Source organism: Rhipicephalus sanguineus, chromosome 4 (assembly GCF_013339695.2).
Source record: "Rhipicephalus sanguineus isolate Rsan-2018 chromosome 4, BIME_Rsan_1.4, whole genome shotgun sequence".
In the NCBI taxonomy this organism is placed as follows: domain Eukaryota; kingdom Metazoa; phylum Arthropoda; class Arachnida; order Ixodida; family Ixodidae; genus Rhipicephalus; species Rhipicephalus sanguineus.
The window spans coordinates 184,024,231-184,044,717 of NC_051179.1; the positions used below are offsets into that span (position 1 = coordinate 184,024,231).

The 20,487-nt window shown below is 45.1% G+C and overlaps 1 protein-coding gene across 3 annotated transcripts in view; it reads left to right on the forward strand.

Moving 5' to 3' along the window:
• Positions 1-7,835: 7,835 nt before the first annotated feature.
• LOC119390955 (ephexin-1) overlaps positions 7,836-20,487 on the forward strand; it is a 117,433-nt gene continuing 104,781 nt past the window's right edge. The window contains exons 1-2 of one of the 3 annotated variants that reach the window (XM_037658666.2): positions 7,836-8,088; positions 15,909-16,053. In XM_037658666.2, coding sequence (XP_037514594.1) covers positions 15,924-16,053 — 130 coding nt within the window. In that variant the 5' untranslated portion in view covers positions 7,836-8,088; positions 15,909-15,923. Of the gene's footprint in view, positions 8,089-15,903; positions 16,054-20,487 lie in introns of all 3 variants that reach the window. The other 2 variants (XM_037658665.2, XM_049414988.1) reach the window with 2 other exon arrangements.

Consider the following 20,487-nt stretch of genomic DNA (forward strand, 5'->3'; position numbering starts at 1 on the left):
CTACTACGTGGCCAGACAAAGCACTGGACGCGCGGGGCAAAGCTGGATTTCCGGGAGATTTACCTATGACCCGTACAACCGGGAGAAACGTTCAAAATCCGGTAGTCTCCCGGGTAATCCGGGAGACTTGGCAGGTATGACAAGGTGACATACACAGCATTGCAATCTGTGAAGAGTAGAGTATAGGCGGGGTCAGAACATACACAAAATAAATAACAAACAGCGAAACGAACCTACGTGTGTGGTTCGGAACGAGAGGCGGAGGGAAAAATAAGAAAAAACTGACAAAGATGCGAACGCACTTACCACGCTAAATGGGGAGACCCATCAACTACGAGACGAAAGGAGAACACGCTCACGGACGCCGGATGTAAACGTGCAGCACGCGTTTCCTTGTTAAGAGTCCTACCTTCAAAAAGCGCGTCAAAAGCAGTTAAGTGTTTGCCCACGCCTTTTAGAGAAGGGGGTTCGGTACGGCTTTTGAAGTCGACCGGTCTCCCCATTTAGCGTGGTAAGTGCGTTCACATCTTTGTCATTTTTTTCTTTTTTTCCCTCCGCCTCTCGTTCCGAACCACACACGTAGGTTCATTTCGCTGTTTGTTATTTATTTTGTGTATGTTCTGACCCCGTCTATACTCTACTCTTCACAGATTGCAATGCTGTGTATGTCACCTTGTATGCGTGTCGCTCTCTCCCTGGGATTTGTTTGCTGTTGTTGTTCTGGCCCCTCCCATGTCATGGTCCAACGAATCACGATGGTGTGCCTACATCTATGTATTGACAAAATCTGTACTTAAACCCATACGCCATGTACGAATTCATTCTTTGATAAAGGCCGGTCCCCGGCCCAAAAGCTCAGAATAAATGTTATGTTTTTCACTGTGACTAGTTTTCTTTCATATAATTAAACCAATAGCCAGGAATATTCTTTCGAAACCATATATATATATATATATATATATATATATATATATATATATATATATATATATATATATATATATATATATAGTACGTAGATTATGAAGAGTCTGTCTTCGGTTGCCGTAAAATAATTAGGAAAAAGGTATACGCTTCTAAAAAACTGTTTATTTGTCGACGTTTCGATCGGAGACCGATCTTCATCAGGATGAAATTTACCAGGCTTCGATGCGCTTTTATATCATCGTTCTCCGAGCCGAGAGAAAGAGAAAAAGGTTAACAAAAAGTACATACAGAAAAAAAATAAAAAAAGAGAGAGGTAAGAAACCTGCCGAAATAAGTCGCGAATACGCTTGTGCACATACTTTGACTGACATAAGAATAACACGTGTTTCTTGAAAAAAAAAAAACAGAAAAAAAAGAAAAGAAAGGAAAAAAATCGTCAACACCCCACGTGCACATACTTTGGCCTACGAAAGTCGCGAATACGCTTGTGCACATACTTTGACTGACATAAGAATAACACGTGTTTCTTGAAAAAAAAGAAAAAAAGAAAAAGAAAAAAAAACGTCAACACCCCACGTGCACATACTTTGGCCTACGAAAGTCGCGAATACGCTTGTGCACATGCTTTGACTGACATAAGAATAACACGTGTTTCTTGAAAAAAAAAAAGAAAAAATCGTCAACACCCCACGTGCACATACTTTGGCCTACGAAACACACGTGTTTCCTGAATAAAAGAAAAAAAGAGAAAAGCAGAGAAAAGAAAGAAAACAAAAACTCCGCTGATATCCAAAGATCGTCCAGGTGAGGTACATTCCTGTAGTCACTAGTCGAGTTCCAATGCTTTGAAGCCCCAACACAACATGGGTGCATTCCTCCAGCCCATTGTCACACCTCACGTCTTCGGTTCCCCCCTCCACATTTGCTCCTGCAGCCTGTGAGGGGATGAAGCTTCACAAGAAGGGATAAGCGCTTAAAGGCAGTTTTCGGAGCTTTCGAAGCTAATCAATAGGCGTAAAGTAGCCGACATAAGAAAGTAGAATATGGAGAGAATTGAGCATGCTCTAAAGAACGGAAGAAGCCTCAAAGCTATGAAGACAAAACTGTGCATAGGCAAAAATCAGATGTATGCATTAAGGGACAAGGAAGGCAATGTCACAAACAATATGGACAGAATAGTTGAGGTAGCGGAAGAGTTCTACAGAGATCTATACAGCAGCCGAGACAGTCAGGATGATAACGTAAGAAGCAGTATTAGCGCAGAGGAATCTGACATCCCACCAGTATTGACAGGAGAAGTAAAGAAAGCCCTAAAGGGAATGCAAAGAGGCAAAGCAGCTGGTGATGATCAGGTAACATCAGACCTGTTGAAAGACGGTGGAGAGATTATGTTAGAAAAACTGGCCACCCTGTATACGAAGTGTCTCTCGACGGGGAGGATACCAGAATCTTGGAAGAATGCCAACATTATCTTGATCACTGAAAAACCAAAAAGACGCGTACCATCAAGGAAAAAAGTAAGGACAGGACAGAAAGGGCGTCACTCGCAACTAACTTTATTCCCAGAACATCAGCATCATATATAACCACAGCGACCCTGCGCGCGCACATCGCCTCACAAGCTCGTCAAAAACCCGCGATAACAAGATTAACTAATCGAAAAATGAATCGATGAAACTAAATTCACCCCCACGCAGAGCAACAGATGTGTCACTAACACAGCATTCATTCTTCTTTCTAATATAGTATGCTTCCATAATTTCACGCGCTAAGACATCGTTACTCTTTCCAAGAACGGAAACACTGGCAAACCCAGGCTCACACTTGCAGGAACCACAATGCACAGGCAAATGTGCTGAAAGTTTATTTTTCACCGAAAGTTCATGCTCCCTCATCCTGTCGTTTATGCACCGGCCCGTTTGGCCGATATATACCCTACCGCAACTAAGCGGGATCTCGTACACCACGCCAACCGAGCAGGCGACAAAAGGCCTTGCGTGCCTCTTCCCACACGGGGAGGGCCTCGGTGCAGAAGAAATGCGTGGGCACAGGCTAGCCAACTTGCGGGGCGCCGAGAACACCAAGGGTACCTTGTACCTGTTGGCCACATTCTTAAGGTTGTGAGCAACCTTGTGCACATATGGCATAACTACCACTGTAGGCATAACCATGGGCCTTTTTTCCATCGGCTGCCTATTTCTTCTCGATCCCTTCAGTTTCTGAAGGAGGGTTTCCGAGACTGCAACAACGACAGAACCAGGGTAGCCGGCTGAATACAGCCTCGTGACCTGATTATTGAAACTTTCCTGCATTAGATGAGGACAAGATTTCACCAGCGCTCCTTCCAGGCACATGGAAGCAACGGCCCTCTTGACAAGTTTCGAATGCGAGGCATCATAAGGAAGAAGTGCCTTGCGTGAACGTGGGCAATATGCCCAACATATGTGCGTCTCCGAGAAAGTGAGACTCAGGTCTAAAAATTGCAGCACACCACCAACAGGAAGCTCATGCGTGAATAAAAGACCCTTGGCGTGTTGTCTAAAAACAGCTAAAACCTCATCCACTGAGTTAGTGGTTGTCAAAGAAGGGTTAGCTTTAAAAATGATTAAAAAGTCATCAACATACCTAAAAATCTTCACTTCAGCATCGTCAATAACCTGAGCCACTTCTCTGTCAAAATCCGCTAAAAATATGTTACATAACGCAGGTGCCACGCATGAACCTATACAGATTCCTTTTCTTTTCAGCCGGCTACCCTGGTTCTGTCGTTGTTGCAGTCTCGGAAACCCTCCTTCAGAAACTGAAGGGATCGAGAAGAAATAGGCAGCCGATGGAAAAAAGGCCCATGCATGGTTATGCCATATGTGCACAAGGTTGCTCACAACCTTAAGAATGTGGCCAACAGGTACAAGGTACCCTTGGTGTTCTCGGCGCCCCGCAAGTTGGCTAGCCTGTGCCCACGCATTTCTTCTGCACCGAGGCCCTCCCCGTGTGGGAAGAGGCACGCAAGGCCTTTTGTCGCCTGCTCGGTTGGCGTGGTGTACGAGATCCCGCTTAGTTGCGGTAGGGTATATATCGGCCAAACGGGCCGGTGCATAAACGACAGGATGAGGGAGCATGAACTTTCGGTGAAAAATAAACTTTCAGCACATTTGCCTGTGCATTGTGGTTCCTGCAAGTGTGAGCCTGGGTTTGCCAGTGTTTCCGTTCTTGGAAAGAGTAACGATGTCTTAGCGCGTGAAATTATGGAAGCATACTATATTAGAAAGAAGAATGAATGCTGTGTTAGTGACACATCTGTTGCTCTGCGTGGGGGTGAATTTAGTTTCATCGATTCATTTTTCGATTAGTTAATCTTGTTATCGCGGGTTTTTGACGAGCTTGTGAGGCGATGTGCGCGCGCAGGGTCGCTGTGGTTATATATGATGCTGATGTTCTGGGAATAAAGTTAGTTGCGAGTGACGCCCTTTCTGTCCTGTCCTTACTTTTTTCCTTGATGGTACGCGTCTTTTTGGTTTTTCAGTAAGCATGTACCAACTAGCCCAACAAAAAGTTCTATTAAATTATCTTGATCCATAAGAAAGGGGACGTCAAGGACCTGAAAAATTACAGGTCCATAAGCTTACTGTCCGTTGTCTACAAGCTATTTACAAAAGTAATTGCTAACAGAATTAATACGACATTAGAGTTCAATCAACCAAGGGACCAGGCAGGATTTCGTACAGGCTTCTCAACAATAGACCATATTCATACTATCAATCAGGTGATAGAGAAATGCGCGGAATACAACCAACCCCTATACATAGCCTTCATAGATTACGAGAAGGCATTTGACTCGGTGGAGACATCAGCAGTCATGCAGGCACTGCGGAATCGGGGCATCGACGAAGCCTACATAAACATAATGGAAGAAATCTACAGCGGCTCCACGGCCACTATAGTCCTCCATAAAGAAAGTGAGAGAATCCCAATAAAGAAGGGCGTACGGCAGGGAGACACGATCTCTCCAATGTTATTCACCGCGTGTTTACAGGAGGTTTTCAGGGCCCTAGATTGGGAAGAATTAGGGATAAGAGTTAATGGAGAGTATCTCAGTAACCTGCGATTCGCTGATGACATTGCATTGATGAGTAACGCGGGAGACGAATTACAGCTCATTATTACTGAACTGGATACGGAAAGTAGAAGAGTAGGTCTGAAAATTAATATGCATAAAACTAAAGTAATGTGGAACAATCTTGGCAGAGAACAGCGCTTTGCGACAGGTGGAGAGACACTGGAAGTTGTAAAGGAGTACGTCTACTTAGGACAGGTAGTAACCGCGGAGCCGAACCATGAGAGTGAAATAACTAGAAGAATAAGGATGGGATGGGGCTCATTCGGCAAGCATTCTCAAATCATGAATGGTAATCTACCACTATCCCTCAAGAGAAAGGTATATAACAGCTGCATCTTACCGGTACTTACCTACGGAGCAGAAACCTGGAGACTTACAAAGAGGGTTCAACTTAAATTGAGGACGACGCAGCGAGCGATGGAAAGGAAAATGATAGGTGTAACCTTAAGAGACAGGAAGAGAGCAGAGTGGGTCAGGGAACAAACGGGGGTTAAGGACATCATAGTTAAAATCAAGAAGAAGAAATGGATATGGGCCGGGCACGTAGCACGTCGGCAGGAGAACCGGTGGTCGTTAAGGGTAACTGACTGGATTCCAAGAGATGGTAAACGCGTGAGGGGGAGACAGAAAATTAGGTGGGTAGATGAGATTAAGAAGTTTGTAGGTATAACGTGGCAGCAGAAAGCACAGCACCGGGTTGATTGGCGGAACATGGGAGAGGCCTTTACCCTGCAGTGGGCGTAGACAGGCTGATGATATATATATATATATACATATATATATATATATATATATATATATATATATATATATATATATATATATATATATATATATATATATATATATATATATATATATATATATATATATATAGAGAGAGAGAGAGAGAGAGAGAGACAGAGAGAGAGAGGAGTCAAACTTCCAAATTAAAGAATTTAATGTAACTTTAGTCTCGTAGGTGCCCGCGATATCATAATGAAGATCTGTAAGTGGAAGACCCTAGATTTATTTTTCAATTTACACAAGACATCGATCCACCTCGTAACTCTTGGCTCGAAGCGAAAAAGGTCGCGTAGGCAACCTTTTTCGTTGACTCGTTGACTGCGTCGCGTAAAATCGATTCACGCAATGCGTGGGGTTAGACTTTACTTTGTTAAAACATGCGCCACACAGGAGACAATAGGCTAACGCTATCACGGGAAGCTTTAATTATATGCCAGCGAGTTCAATTCAAGATGGCCGAAAGTAATTCTGAGATTATAGTGCCTAGAATATACTGGTATATTCTAGGCACTATACTGAGATGGTAGCAAATACCATTTGCTACCACTACACCTTGTGCGAAGCTGCGGTTATGAATCTGGACGAGTAATGGAGTTGCTCATTGGTGGCCGAACTTTTAGTAAAACCCTTTACTGATAAATCAAAACTACGTACAATCTTTTCTCGGCACTTTTATAAGCAGGCATGTCGAAGGGTACCAATATGTAGGCAACCAAGAAATTACCCGCTTTTTTTTTTATTGGCGAGTAAGCTTGTGCGAAAGCGTTCACTGACTGACTGTGTCGGGATTGCTTTGTATTCTCAGTATCATTTATGTGTTCTCAAAACCATTCACTACAGAGTTCAAGACAATTAGAGCGCAGCTCTTAGGCGTCCGTTCCTGCGTTGAGCGTCATCGCCGTTGGCGTCGGCGGCGTAACCGATAGTGCGAACGACGACCAAAGAGAGCGAACGCGCAGTCTGTCGATATCAGGAGCCACTGTCCTTGAACCTCGCTTTCTTCCTCTGTCGCGCGCGCTGGCCCCTCGGTCGGAGCTCGTGCGCATGCAGGGCTGGCACGTGCACTGCGGCTGGCCTCGCTTGTCGTAACGGGGTTGTGGGCGTTTAACTTGGTTCGCGACAGCGTAGCACTCGAGCGCTGCCAGTTTCTGTGGCAATATGTAACGAATGTTACATTGCTACAACTGCGGATAGTCAAAACTTCAAACAAAGCTGGCGTTGCCCGAACACGAGGCTGCGCTCAGCGAATTAGGCAGTATCGTAATCGCCGGTGAATTTTTTAATTTGTCGTAGCTTAAGTCGTCGCTTCAGTTGTTCATCAGCAGAACATCCGTTTGAGGGGCACTTTTTCATTGGATGTTTGACTTGTCACTGGCCCATGTGCCGAACTTTAAATGGCTGAAATGAAAAAGAAGCAGGCATAAACAGCCTCCTGTGAAATAGCTGTCAGACAGGACGACCCGGGGACCTAAGCCAAGCTCTTAAAAAATACCCTGGGCCAGCGCCAGGGGGGGGGGGGGGCTCAGCCCCCCCCCCCATGAGGCAGTCCGGGGGGGGGGGCCCAAGCCCCCCAGCCCCCCCGTACTCTCCGCCTATGCCACGAAGTATGCGCGAAATGACGGCGTTGTGTTACTTCCCTATGCACGCGCGTGCGCGTGTTTAACTTGCGCAGATATATGTACACATGCGAGCTGAAACATTTCTGTGGGAAGCTGCACATCCAGCTCTTCCCCAGTAGACCACTGCGGCTGTGTACACCGGCAAGCGTGAAAAGATATAAATGTCCTTTGTTTACGAGCAAAAAAGCGCTGTATTTGAGCATCAGGTCGTTGCCTTATTGATTCGCAGTGACACTCAACCGCACACAACCTCTATTATAGCGTTAATGACTAACAGGGGCCAAAAAATCAAGCGCGTAGCAGACGACCGCAGCTATTCATTGCGGAGAGAGTCCATGGGTCTAGTACAGCAGCGCTCCTTGCGGGAGTTCACCGCGAAAGCTTCACGTTTCTCTCCCGTATTCGCGCGGCGCTTCGGTCACTTTCTCAGTCCGATAGGTCACTCAACCTGGCGGTTTCTGCAAAGGAGGTGTGACAGCTGTGTTTTAGCTGTCAAAATCGCGCGAGTTGGAGTGTGCGGACGAGCAGGAGCGCTCATGCAGCAGACGACAGTGTCATGACCCATGCATGGACCTAGGTGGTAGCAGCATGGCAAGACTCCTTGACGTCGTCCGGTGCCTTCGCCCATGTTGAGCAGCGGTGAGTCACCGGCTGTCCAGCGACCTACTTCGTGGGTCTGGCCGATGAAAGCTCGTCCAGTGCGCGGGTGTGGGGTCACTGCGAAGCCGGCGCGGCGGGATTATTCTCCGCCGGTCAAGTGGCCCACGCTTTTTGCTCCTTCAGAGCGATGTAATAAGCGATAGCCGGAACAAAGTTCTGCTGTCAACTGACATCTGTATTCACTTCTTGACGTCGCTCTCCTAAAGTAGAAGGCGGGGGCACATAAGTCGCACCTCCGTGTCGATTGCACAGCGTGGCAGTCAATAGGCAACCACCTGTCTTAGCTGACGCACAAGGACATCGCATGTCAACACAATGAAACGTCGCGCGTTATCTAGTTCCGCTTATCTCGGCAGCACAGCGCAAGGATGTGCTTGCCTCGCGAGTCCCAGAAAAAATACCAAGTAGGCTCTGGGTTCGTAGGTACGCTCGCGATTGTGCCACTTTTGAAATGTAATAATGATTTCATTAGTATACTTAAAACTCGATCTAACGTACGATCGAGACCCGATTTTACGAAGCCTCCGATCTAACGAAGAAATTTCCATTTACCGGCACGTACCCATAGAGTCCAATGTTATCAACACGAGTTCGCGAAAGGAACTTGGTGCCGAACCTGAGTTAACGAAGTAGCAAGAAGTAGTAACGAAGTTTTTCCTGAAACAAATGAGTAAATGAGAGCGGGGATTTCCTTTTAATTTTGACACAGACTGGTCTTTTGTTCATTCGCAAGGAGCGCTAGCGCGGCAGCCGCCATAGCCCTGGTCGCGCGCACGCTCGTCATCGTAGAACCCAGGGGCGTAGCCAGAATTTTTTTTTTTTTTTTTTGGGGGGGGGGGGTTCAACCATACTTTATGTATGTTCGTGCGTGCGTTTGTATGTGCGCCTGTATATATACGCAAGCAAAACTGAAAAATTTCGGGGGGGGGGGGGGGTTGAACCCCCCCAACCCCCTGGCTACGCCCCTGGTAGGACCGCAACCAAGGATCTTGGCCGCGCGTGTTGTTTTAACGCGATAGGGAGCAATATTCTAGGCATTGTCCAGTTCTACCATGTTGTGAAATTCCGCCGTTGATCAACACTGATTGGCCCAGAGGGCTGACGTACGGCCTCTCTGATTGGCTTAGAATGCCGCCATTATGAAATTTGACAATATGGCGGAATTTGACAGTGTCCAGAATAGCACCCAGGGTTCTATTTCGCAGAAGTTCCGGTGTCAGCGTCGTTAGTTGTGAGCAAAAAATCAGCGTTGTCCGTGAGCGAAAAATCAGGAATAAGGCACATAAAATAAATAATAGAAATGTTCGGTTCGAGTGAGGATCAAATCGAGGCATTCTGTGTGGCAAGCAAGTGCTCTATTGCAGAGTCACGCCATTGCTTGGAACTGCTTCAGAAAAAAACACTATATGAATGTCATTTAGTGGGAGGAGTCTCCTTAATGCATGTAGTGATGCGCACAGTGCCCGATTACATTATCGTGTTCTACTCTTGAAGGCAAAGCTCAAGTGTCTTCCGAGTTTTTGATATTTATTCTTATCTTTCCTCGTGAAATCAACTGCCTTATGCCGGATCGCTGGACGACCACCGCTATGTTGGCCGAAAGTAGGCGCTCGCTGATGCCGCCTGGTGGGCTGAGCTCAGTGAATACCTCCTATATATATTGTTAGACCATTTAGCCACCGTAGTCATGACCATACATTTATATTGACGAGGCTGCACGGCACGTTGATACGTGCAACAACAGGCGATAGCACTCTTAAGTACCAGATGGCGCAAGGGTTGGCGGTGATCCCTGTAAATAGTCCCCCAGCAGGGCTATTTTGTAAGCGTTCTATGACAGAACAAAACGAAACGTCATCAAACGAGAGGGAGCAAATAGCCAACAAGCGAGCTTAGGTAATTCAGAAATGTTTTCAGTGCATGGAGAAATATATAATTATTATAGCTGAACATAGGTATTGGCAGGCGTTGTTTTTGAAAGCTTGAAATTGAAGAGTGCGATGACTTTAACAATTTATTTGTGCTAATGGCTTGAGTGGATGTTAGGTGGTGTCACAATTTGTTCGGTGGTGGGGGGCTGGTTGCAATTTTCGCTAACTGTTGGCTGTATAAGCCAGGCAAAAAGAGGCTAATTCGATTCTCCGGCCCTAGCAATTACGTTTTCATCCAGTCCAAGTCGTCTGGAGACCATTTTGTATCCGTTCTATTGGATGGAACAGGGCCTTTGTTCGTTCTGTGCCTGTTCTTTGCCAAAATGATTGGCAGCACTGCCGTTTCTGGTCGCTATTCTGACGTCTGACCATCAGACGAGCCTCGACCAATCCCGTACGGCTCCCTTTCATGCTCTTCATGACGTTTCGTTCTGTTCTGTAACAGAACGCTTGCAAGATAGCCCCCCAGGAAGAGGACAGTGGTTGCTTACGTTACGTTCTGGTTTACGTGAGAGATGGAACTCCTCGCAACTTTCGGGCTCGGCATGCTCGCACAGTCACTGCATTCATTCTCCCCTTCTCTGTATATCAGCAGCTTGTCACAGCTTCCCATGACCGCCTGCATGGCTTGTGTCGCCCGGACATGGAGCCTACCATGTTCGGGCTGTCCTCGTGGACCTTCCGCGCGTGCAGGCATGGATTAGCACAAGTAAAATTCCGCGGTAGCTTTTGGGTATCATTGCGCTACAATTTTAGATTTTGAAGGACCAGACAATCCCTTTCTTGTTTTTATGAACTTTCCGATTTAATTAAATAATTGGACCATGGTTGTCACTTCGTTAAATCGAGTTTCAACTGTAATTACAGATTCATTCCATGCCAAAGCCAATTAAGCCATAGCTTGAGGAAAAATTATTTGCTGCTAGCAACAGGCACATTCTTGTGCAACATACAGTTTGGGCAAATGATTATGTGATCTGCGAAAGGCATGTCAAAATGAGCCGCCTACATGTCCGGAGACCTTATGCTGTTCATTGATTTTTTTTACTATTGTCCTGAAGTGGGCCGGCAAGAAATAGGCAGCCAGAGTATAGTTTTAATCAGGCATTACTTGTTATTTATTAGAACACAGTGCTAGCCTCAAATTTGAGGCTGTTGCAGAAAGGTGCAGGATACATATTAAAAAAAAAACACATTTCAATGAGGCGTCAACTAAATAAGCTAGGCAGAACAACGTTGTACATATGCACTCTATTTTCATTATAAAAATGCTAAAAAAATAAGAAAAACAGTAATAGAAGGCATGTTAGAATGTTTAGCACACAAAATAAGCACAAGAAAGAAAATGTAGAAAAATGGGATATTCATCACGCAAGAAATAAGCCTCGACAAGTACTGACGAAATTGTGAGTAGCAAGAAATCAAGGCAGGAAAACAAGAAACTGAGGAGTGAATTGGATGCGATAGTACCTCATAGCGTGCATGTACCCCGATCATAACCACAACGTATTGTTTGATATCTTGGTGACAAATGCTTCGAGTGTTGACAGTATCGTCCGGCAAGCTCCTTTTGTGGATGGCTTGGGGAAGGAAGGAGTGCATGAATATGTCATTAGGAAATCTGTACTCAGTTAAGTGCTTGGTGTGTTTAGTTTGGGAACTGCGTGTATGTGACTGCAGTAAGTAGCTGCTTTCTATGCCACCTTTAAGAAGAAGGAAACAAAACTTGGGTCGAAGTAGCTGGGCTTGATTTCGTCTAGTGGGAAGCTCGGATTGCTGTAAGGGAGTCATGCCAGTGATGCTCATTTAAAATAAGTCTAAGCACTTTTCTTTGTACACTCTCCAATGTACTGTTTGCAGAAGAGAAGGAAACATAATCCACTATAAAGCAAACGAGTGACATGTACGCTAGGCATTTAGAATCTAGTGATGCGGATCTAAGCAAGCATTTTAAAGGGCCCCTCCACAGGTCAGATATCCAATTTTAGTTAGACGCTGAAAGTTGTTGTGTGCCGAATGAAGAGCAGTATGCCGCAAGAATTTTTCAAGTCTGTTCATTACGAGCTGAGAAAAACAGTAATTTGTAGCGGCGTGAAATCATGATGCAAGGAGGCAAGTCTCAAACCCTTGCCACTCACCCCGTGTAGTCTTCACAAGCCAAATCCCTTCCCTGCCCTCTTCACCTGACACATACGCATGAACACGTCACGCGCATGCATGGTCACGTGCGCATGACGTGCCCGAGCCAGTCAGAGCACACGAGCGGCGATGCACGACCACTACCTTTTTTTTTTAATGTAGCAGCTGTGGGAGTTGTGTCGGCGTACTGCCTGTTTCTGCGGGACAGTCTTGAAAGTATTGACATTTGTACGGGCACGAGACTAGTGGCATCGAGCCAGTGCCGTGTGAACATTTAGGTAGACGCGGGAGAATAAATGAGCCTAATGAGTGCTCGGACGTGCCAGAACTTAATTTTCGTTTCCGGGGCTGGCATCTTTTCGATGCGTTAACCGCGGGAACACGAATGCACGCGGAACGGAGGCACATTAGCCCCGCATCTCGCCGAAATTCACGGGGAAAAATGAAAAAGACGCACACATTCCCTTTGTGTGCATCATTATTTCTCTGAAGTTTTATTCATCTATTCAAGAAACAAATTGCACAAACTACACATGTTGTGTCAAATAATTATCGCAGTGTCATGTGCTGCTGTTGGCGGCGACGTTAGAGCACAGTCATCTACGTAGAGGACCGAGGTCACAGCACTACCATCTACGTAGGGCCATTCCATTGTGTACGTCATCCCCTCGTTCTCTGGACGCGCGCTTGCGAGAAGAAGGGCAAGCAGCGTTCAGCTTGAAATTTGACCCATTTCCGCGGCGCATAGCGTTGCAAATTTTGGCAGACATGATCGTGAATGCCCAGTGTATGCATTGCGCTCGTCAGCTCAAAATTGTTAAACCTGGTGATGGGCCCTTTAACGAGACTACCAGTGCTTTTTTAACAACATATGTTACCTGCTTGTCCCATTTGAGATCTGATAAAACTCAAACACTATCTTTAACATGTGTCCTTGCAAATTATATGGGAAGTTCACAGGTTCTCTTCTATTTGTCGCCATCATATTCCCCGTTAATTCTCTCCTAATAACTGTCTGCCTCACTTTATACCAGTGTGTCATATTTTCAAGCACACTGTTTAAGGTTATCGGATCTTCAGCGCAGGTTATTTCCTGGTAGATAATATTGCCATCTGCAAACGTCCTTACTGCAGCAGTAGTGTTGATTTACAATTCATTGATAAAAAGAAGAAAAAGGATAGGAGCTGAAATGGTGCCTTGTGGGACACCAGGCAGCACATTGCTGCAAACATAAGAGTGCTCTTTGCAGTAGAGTTATTGCTGTCAACATGCAAGATATATTTTTATCCACTTGGTGATGTCATCACTGAGGTAAGGGATAAGTTTGTCTGAAGTAGCTTAGGATGGGAAACCCGATTGTACACTTTGTATAGATCTAGGAATATCATGTCAGTTTGGCAACATTAGTCCATTGTAAGCGCTAAGTCTTGAATTGTCTGAATCGGTTGAGTAGTCGTAGATGATCCTTTTCGAAAGCCATGCTGATTAAGGATGTACAATTAAGTTATTTTTTTTACAAGTGATACAATGTGTTTCATGATTAGACATCCGAAGATTTCGTCGGCTGTACAAGTAAGTGAGATTGGTTGATATTTGGATGTGTTAATAGGGTTGCCGGATTTATGTATTTATTGAAATAGCCTTTGCATTTCTTGGATTTAAATCCTTAGGTATAGAATAACCTAAGGATTTTAAGTGCAAATAACAGTTTTCCATGTCTCCAGTATTTCACCTACGTATTAGCAATGATTTTACAAAAATAATCCGTAAGTATTTTGACAATCATCCCGCATAGTGCTTCAATAATTGCGGCTATTGCGTCTGTCTCCGATTCTTTCTTCATTCAAGCCTCGTCAACGGTGTGCGAAGTTTCTCTTCAGGCAGGTTTCTGTGGTGCAGCTGCGTTCGAATACAAGCATTGTACCAAAGTAGCAGACGTCGTCTTGTAATATGTGTAATTCGGAGTGTAGTGTTCATCTTAAAGTTTGGATAAATAACTTGTGTTTTGGCTTCAGACTTGTCTCATTCCATCTTTTGAACACACACTGAATAGTGTTGCTGCAGATAACAAGTCTGGCCTAATGGCACCCCTCAGTGCATGCGCCCATTGTCACTCTTGCCTTCTTTGTCTTCTTTTTCTTTTCTATATATTTTTGAGCTGGAAATAAATGGACATGTTTTTGCCATGTGACATTCACTGGGTTTCATCTGGTAGCTGCTGGCCTCTGGCCAAGAGAACATAATGTTTGTGACAGGTTACTGTTGTGTCACTGCCAAATACATCATGGAGTGCAGGTAAAGAACTTCAAGCCAGCCGGGAAGCTTAGTGGGGACTCAAGTTTATTCAGAGAAAAGGTCAGGAGGGTTTGAGAGAATGGCCATTCTAGGCACACTGGTGACATTATTCAGAGTCAACATTGACTCCTAGATTGGCAATGCTTTAATTGTGTGACACCACAGCTACTTTCCTGGAAATGTTGTGCATTTGTTTATCGGTAACGTGACAGCATGGAGGGTGTTTCACCGATGGCTCCTTCATCCTTCCTGACAGTGCCACCCAGAAAGTGGTGCAGCAAAGCTGTGCAAGGCAACATCTCAGTGAAATGCCAAGGAGGCTGCATCTGTCCTGCAAACGGATGCAGCCACAATGCTCATAGACTGATGGAGAATTGCCTCTAGGGGTCCCTTGCACAGTTTTTTGCTGATAAGAGCCAGAACACATTGTTCAAGTGTCAACCAATTCATTTTATCACAAATGACTTTTGCAGAATCCTGCAAGGTGCAGTGAGGAGAACATTTCCTCTGAGCTTCATGCTGCAAACGGGTGGCTGAGAATTTTGTCTTTTTCTTCATAATTAAATTTTTTGCTTCACTTTGCAAGTCGACGCTTCATAGAATCTATGGGTTTTAGCGCCACATATCATGCTTCAGTCATGTTGTTAAGCAAATAAGATTTTAATTGTGTTTACTTTAGTTAACTGTAATTTACCTTTTATATGGAACAGTGCTTGTTGTTTCCTCGGTGGTGAAGAATATTGCAAGAAAAGACTTTTTGGGGGGGGGGGGGGCAGGGGGGGGATGCAACGATGTTGTTTGATGATTTGTGAACTGGTTTTCGGTGTTTTGATTTCGTAAGCTTGAAGCTTTGAATTCTTAGTGTAATGAGCCAGAATGCGATAATAAGTAATGCTTAGATGTGCAGACTTGTTTAGGTATGGGTCTACCAGTGTTTGGCCTGGTGTAGTTTTTTTTTAATGTATCGTTTTGAAATTATAGACTTAATTTTTCATTAATCAGTTTTGTTAAAATAGGGGGAAAAGAAGCTATGCGTGTTTGCTCATATTGCACTGAACCCAAGTTCAGCAGTGCTGTCTTTGCTGATTGTTGTGTTGTAGGCAGCAGGTATGACTGGCAGTTACTTTGTCAGCATGGCCGACCATCAGCAGTTTTGTTTTGTGCACCACCGTATAAAAACTGCTTTCACATGCTGAGCTGGAGCATGCATTTCACACCCACAGTGCAAGTTAGCTTTACTAGCTACTGTATCTTCGAGCAAAGCTAACTTAAAGAAGGCATGTTTTCAACAGTGTGTGCCCTATGTGTGATGCTGTGCATTCAGGACAAAGGTGGCTACTTGTTTTGAATTTTGATTTCTGACTGATTTTTCAAAATTGCTGCAGATGGGATCATGACTGGCCAATCAAATCTGTATTCTCCCACAAGTGCAGAGGACTCATCTAGCCATGAGTGGTGAGGGTGCCAAGCCTGAGGCTACCGTGTTGCCCATCCGACGTGCAAGTTTATCGCAGCAGGATGTGCGACAGCCTGTTCGGCACCAAGTGCCAGCAACGGGGAACTTGTCGAGGCCAAAAGGTGCGCATTTGAGTCTAGGCTGCGCATGAGAATAAGCAAAATGTGGGGAGATTACATTCAAAATGAAACCACATAAGCTTTCTTTTTTCAGCCCTGCATACCATTAGTGTGGATTGTTTGATGCACGCAGTTTCACATTACAAGAGAGATATCTGGGACCACGATTATTCATCTATATGAGGGTTTCCCACTCATCTGCCGTGAATTGCAGCTTCTTTCATTGTTGTTCTCTTTGAACTTCAGTTGTGCTACATGCTAGCTTCACATTTTTTTAGGGAGTGTTGTATGTTAACACACCGTTATTTCATTACATGTGTAGTTTCCAGTGCATAACTGTATACTGAAGTTTCAAACATGTGGACTGCGAAATCTAGTTTGTTGCATACTGTTGTGTAGGGCAGGAGCGCGGCGTAACCCGCGGCGGGCCGACGGAGAGGCCGAACGACGGGAGAGCGCATAAAGTGACGACGCAGAGACCAAGCTTCGGCGAGACTGACGGGAGACTGCTCTCCTGCGTTTATTGCAGGTGGTTTTAAGGAGAGAGAAGAAGGGCTATTCGTCAGCAAGGCACGGGTCACATGACCGGCATGGCCACGAAAGTGCATTTAGGAGTGTGCAGGCAGTCTACGTAAAGTGAACAACCAGCCTTAGACTAACGTGTGGTCTTCATAGACTCATCCGATGCTCACGAAAACACCAAATGGGACTACCCTCCCCCCTCTGGAGAGCATCGCCTTGATGTGTACATTGATACAGATAGGCGAATATGAGATAAAGATTTGATTATTTATTTATTTATTTGATACTGTCAACCAGGCCCGTAGCCAGAGGGGGGGGGGGGCCCCCCCCTCCCCCCAAGATTTTGATGGAGGGGGATGTTTTACCAAAAATAAATAATGGAAATCGGTGTTTTTCTCTAATGGTGATGGTTTTCAGCAGTTCAACCCCCCTGAAAAAAATTCCTGGCTACGGGCCTGCTCTCAACCTCATTCCTGGGATAATTACACTGAGGGTGACATGTTGAAAATATACTACACATAATATTCTTACATAAAGGTTAATATTCTAAGTAGCATACGAATTCACTAACGCTATTGGTGCCCAAATGCGGAAAGACAAGAAACAAAGAGACATTACAATACATTGAAAAGTGAACAGATACATGTTCCAGTCAAAATTTTGTCTACAAAATTAAAAAAAAGCATATAATGCAGTTTTAAAATCGGCAGACATTTCATTGTTGACAGCTGCTTTAGGAAAAATTCCACATTTGGACTGTGTCAGGAAAAATGGAGAAACAAAGCGCATCAGTGTGTGCTAAATTCAGTGCATGAATTCTTGGTGCAAGTGAAAGAGTTCACCATTCTGTGCTCTATTTTCAGTCTTTGCCAATTGGTCGCTGAAGCTACGAGAATAACTATTGTACTATTTGAAATACCCTTGACCTACTTTAGACTAATGCTGAGAGCCTAGCTTCTATTGTAACCTTCTTTATTTGCTACCTGTGATCACTCTGTACTTGCTTTTTATATTAAAGTGCCATTTTCGAAACGAGCAAATGATAAAAACCTTATTTGAGATCACAAGAAAGCAAACTTCAAAGCCAATAATTCTGAATTGTCTACTGTCATTGAGACACTTCTTAACAACTTCAGTGATCGCTGTGTTCAACTGGGAATTGTTTGCTGCTAAGGTGGACAAACTTATTACGAAATATACTCCTAACCGCATTGTCACCTCTAACCATCATGCATCGTGGTACAATGCCCACATAAGATGCCTATTTAATCGTGAAGAATCATTCTATAGGCCAGCTAAACCGTGATGCTGCATGTGGCTGATGACAAAGAAGGATTAAGGCTTAGCACTTTGTACTGAGTGGGAAGCTTAAAACCACGCACTTGTTGAGCACTTGGCATTGTGTGATGCCTGTCTGTTATTTTACTCTTCTGCCACACTATATTACATAGGTTAACGCAATTTCTTGCCCGGCATTACGCCTGTATAGAATTTTTATTGCGATAGCAATTATATGGACATTCTCGGCGGATTTTTGTCGTTGCCGTTGCCGTCATGTCCCAGATATGTATATGTATGTATATATAAATAAAAGCCACAAATAATAATTCAGAAGAAAAAATTCTGAAGTGCTTGACCGGGGTTTCGAACCTGTGACCCCTAGCTCTGCAGCTCGCTGCCTTTGAAAATTACGAAATGCCTCATTCGTTCGCCAGGATACTAACGGCAGAATACAAACGCCCGCCGCATTGGTTGAAACACACAGGACTCCACACATGGCGAAATTAAAACTATGTGAGACGCAGACTACGCTGCATCGTTGCCCACGCTGCGTTTGCGTAGTGTTGCTGGTGACCAACGCTACTTTTCCATTTTGTGTTGTAGCACCACGCCACTCGTGGCCGGTCGGCCAGGGAAAAAGAAGAGCGCCCCGTGGCTCGTGGTGGCGTGAGCAAGTGGGAACACTTTGGCTCTTGTAGACTTATGCCACAGGAGGAAAGAAACAAGATGGCTGAACTAGAATCACAGTATACTACAAACAAACCTCGGTGATACGAATCTCACGGGACCACGAAAAATATTCGTATCACCAGAAAGCATGAAAAATGAGCATGCGACAAAAGAAAGCTGGCGTCCATTTTCATTTATTGTTGTTCAGGGCCGCGGCAACATCAGGAAGAACCCTGAATGATTGTCAGTTAAGTTTTTGGAAGTCGGCAATCATACAAGCACTCGTAAATATACGGCCCGTACGCACGTATTTAATTAATGAACCAGGTGCCTTGTGACCTGCGACAGCAGTAGCCCCTTCCAAATTTTAGTATGCTTTTTTCCATGACACCGGAGTACTGTAGTGAAAGTACCGAAAGAAGCGCTTTGACGAAATGGATCAGGGCCAAGAACTTACAGAACCACGGTCCTGTGTTATGATTTTGTTATCGCGGAGGTGTTCAGGATGTTTTTTGGGAGATTTACGGCCGTACCCGCACAAGTGCTACCTCAACGTCGCGCATGTTGACGTTGTGAGGCCTGACTCCTTTGCCAAGACCGTCCTCGCCTTCTTTCGGTCCTCGACCACTTTTCATAGGATGTCTGATGCACGAGGCAGGCACGTGTAAACACAGTACAACAGCAGCCCGCGTCGACGCGTTAGAAAAAAAAAGCATGGCGCTAATGTCCTCTATAATCTAAACGCTAAGGCACACGGAGGCACATAAGAGCCTCAAAGATTTGCGCACACAGTCTCGGAGGCCGTGGCGCGTCTCTGAAGGTTTATTCTGACTGTAAGAAAAGTGTTTTTCTTATACCGTGATTCTGACGATTTCGCGGTGCGGCGCACGTGTGAGAGCGCATGCCCACGCTAGCGTTCCCGCTCTCACACGTGCTTGGTGCGTCTTCCGTGACAGCGTGGACAGCACCTCTTCGTACCTGGGTAGTAGCTTACGTTAATAATAATAATATCTGGGGTTTAATGTCCCAAAACCATGATATGACTATGAGAGATGCCGTAGTGAAGGGCTCCGGAAATTTCGACCACCTGGGGTTCTTTAACGTGCACCTAAATCTAAGTACACGGGCCTCAAACATTTTCGCCTCCATCGAAAATGCAGCCGTCGCGGCCGAGATTCGATCCCGCGACCGGTAGCGTACGTTCGTATCAAACGTCACTGGGTGAAAATCGGTTCGCAACAACCGTACTCCATTCCGTTGCAGGCCAATGGGCCTTGGCCGGGACCAACGAAAAATTCGTATCACCCCGAAATTCGCATGAGCTGTGATCGTATCACTGAGGTTCCACTGTATATGTTACAATGCGACTAGAATCCTGAGGCTAAAATTACAGCGCAAACGCACAAGACACCCACGACGAAAAGAAACATACGACTCAAGCGCTGACTAACAACTGCTTTATGCTTTTATACGCCAGTGCATATATCAGCCCGAGGCAATGTTACTGCACATGCACACACAACAATTGCTCTAAAGCAAAACGTGTAACAAGGATTATAATGCATTAGATACCCGAAGACATGAAATTATATTCGGATGGGTGCAGGGACAAAGAAGTAAAGAAGTAAGAAGGACAAAGAAGTGCGTTTGCACTGTAATTTTAGCCTCAGGAATACGTACCAACTAGAGCTTAATGAAGTTTTATCTTAGTGACCAGAATTGACGCCAGCAGGGAATGCGAGCCGTGGCTTCACGTGGCACTACCAAGCGCCGCCTTCATTTTCTTCTGTTGAGGTCGCGCGCTCTGCGGTTTTGTTTGCCGCCCAAAGGAAGGTGCTGCAGGGTCTTGGGACAATGCGAGCGCAAGAGCCCGAGAGTGGCTTGCGTTCTGCACATGCGCCCTGGCGGCTCGCAGTTTTATTGGGTCCCCAATTCTAAAACTATCTAGTGTTTCGCCTTTGTTGC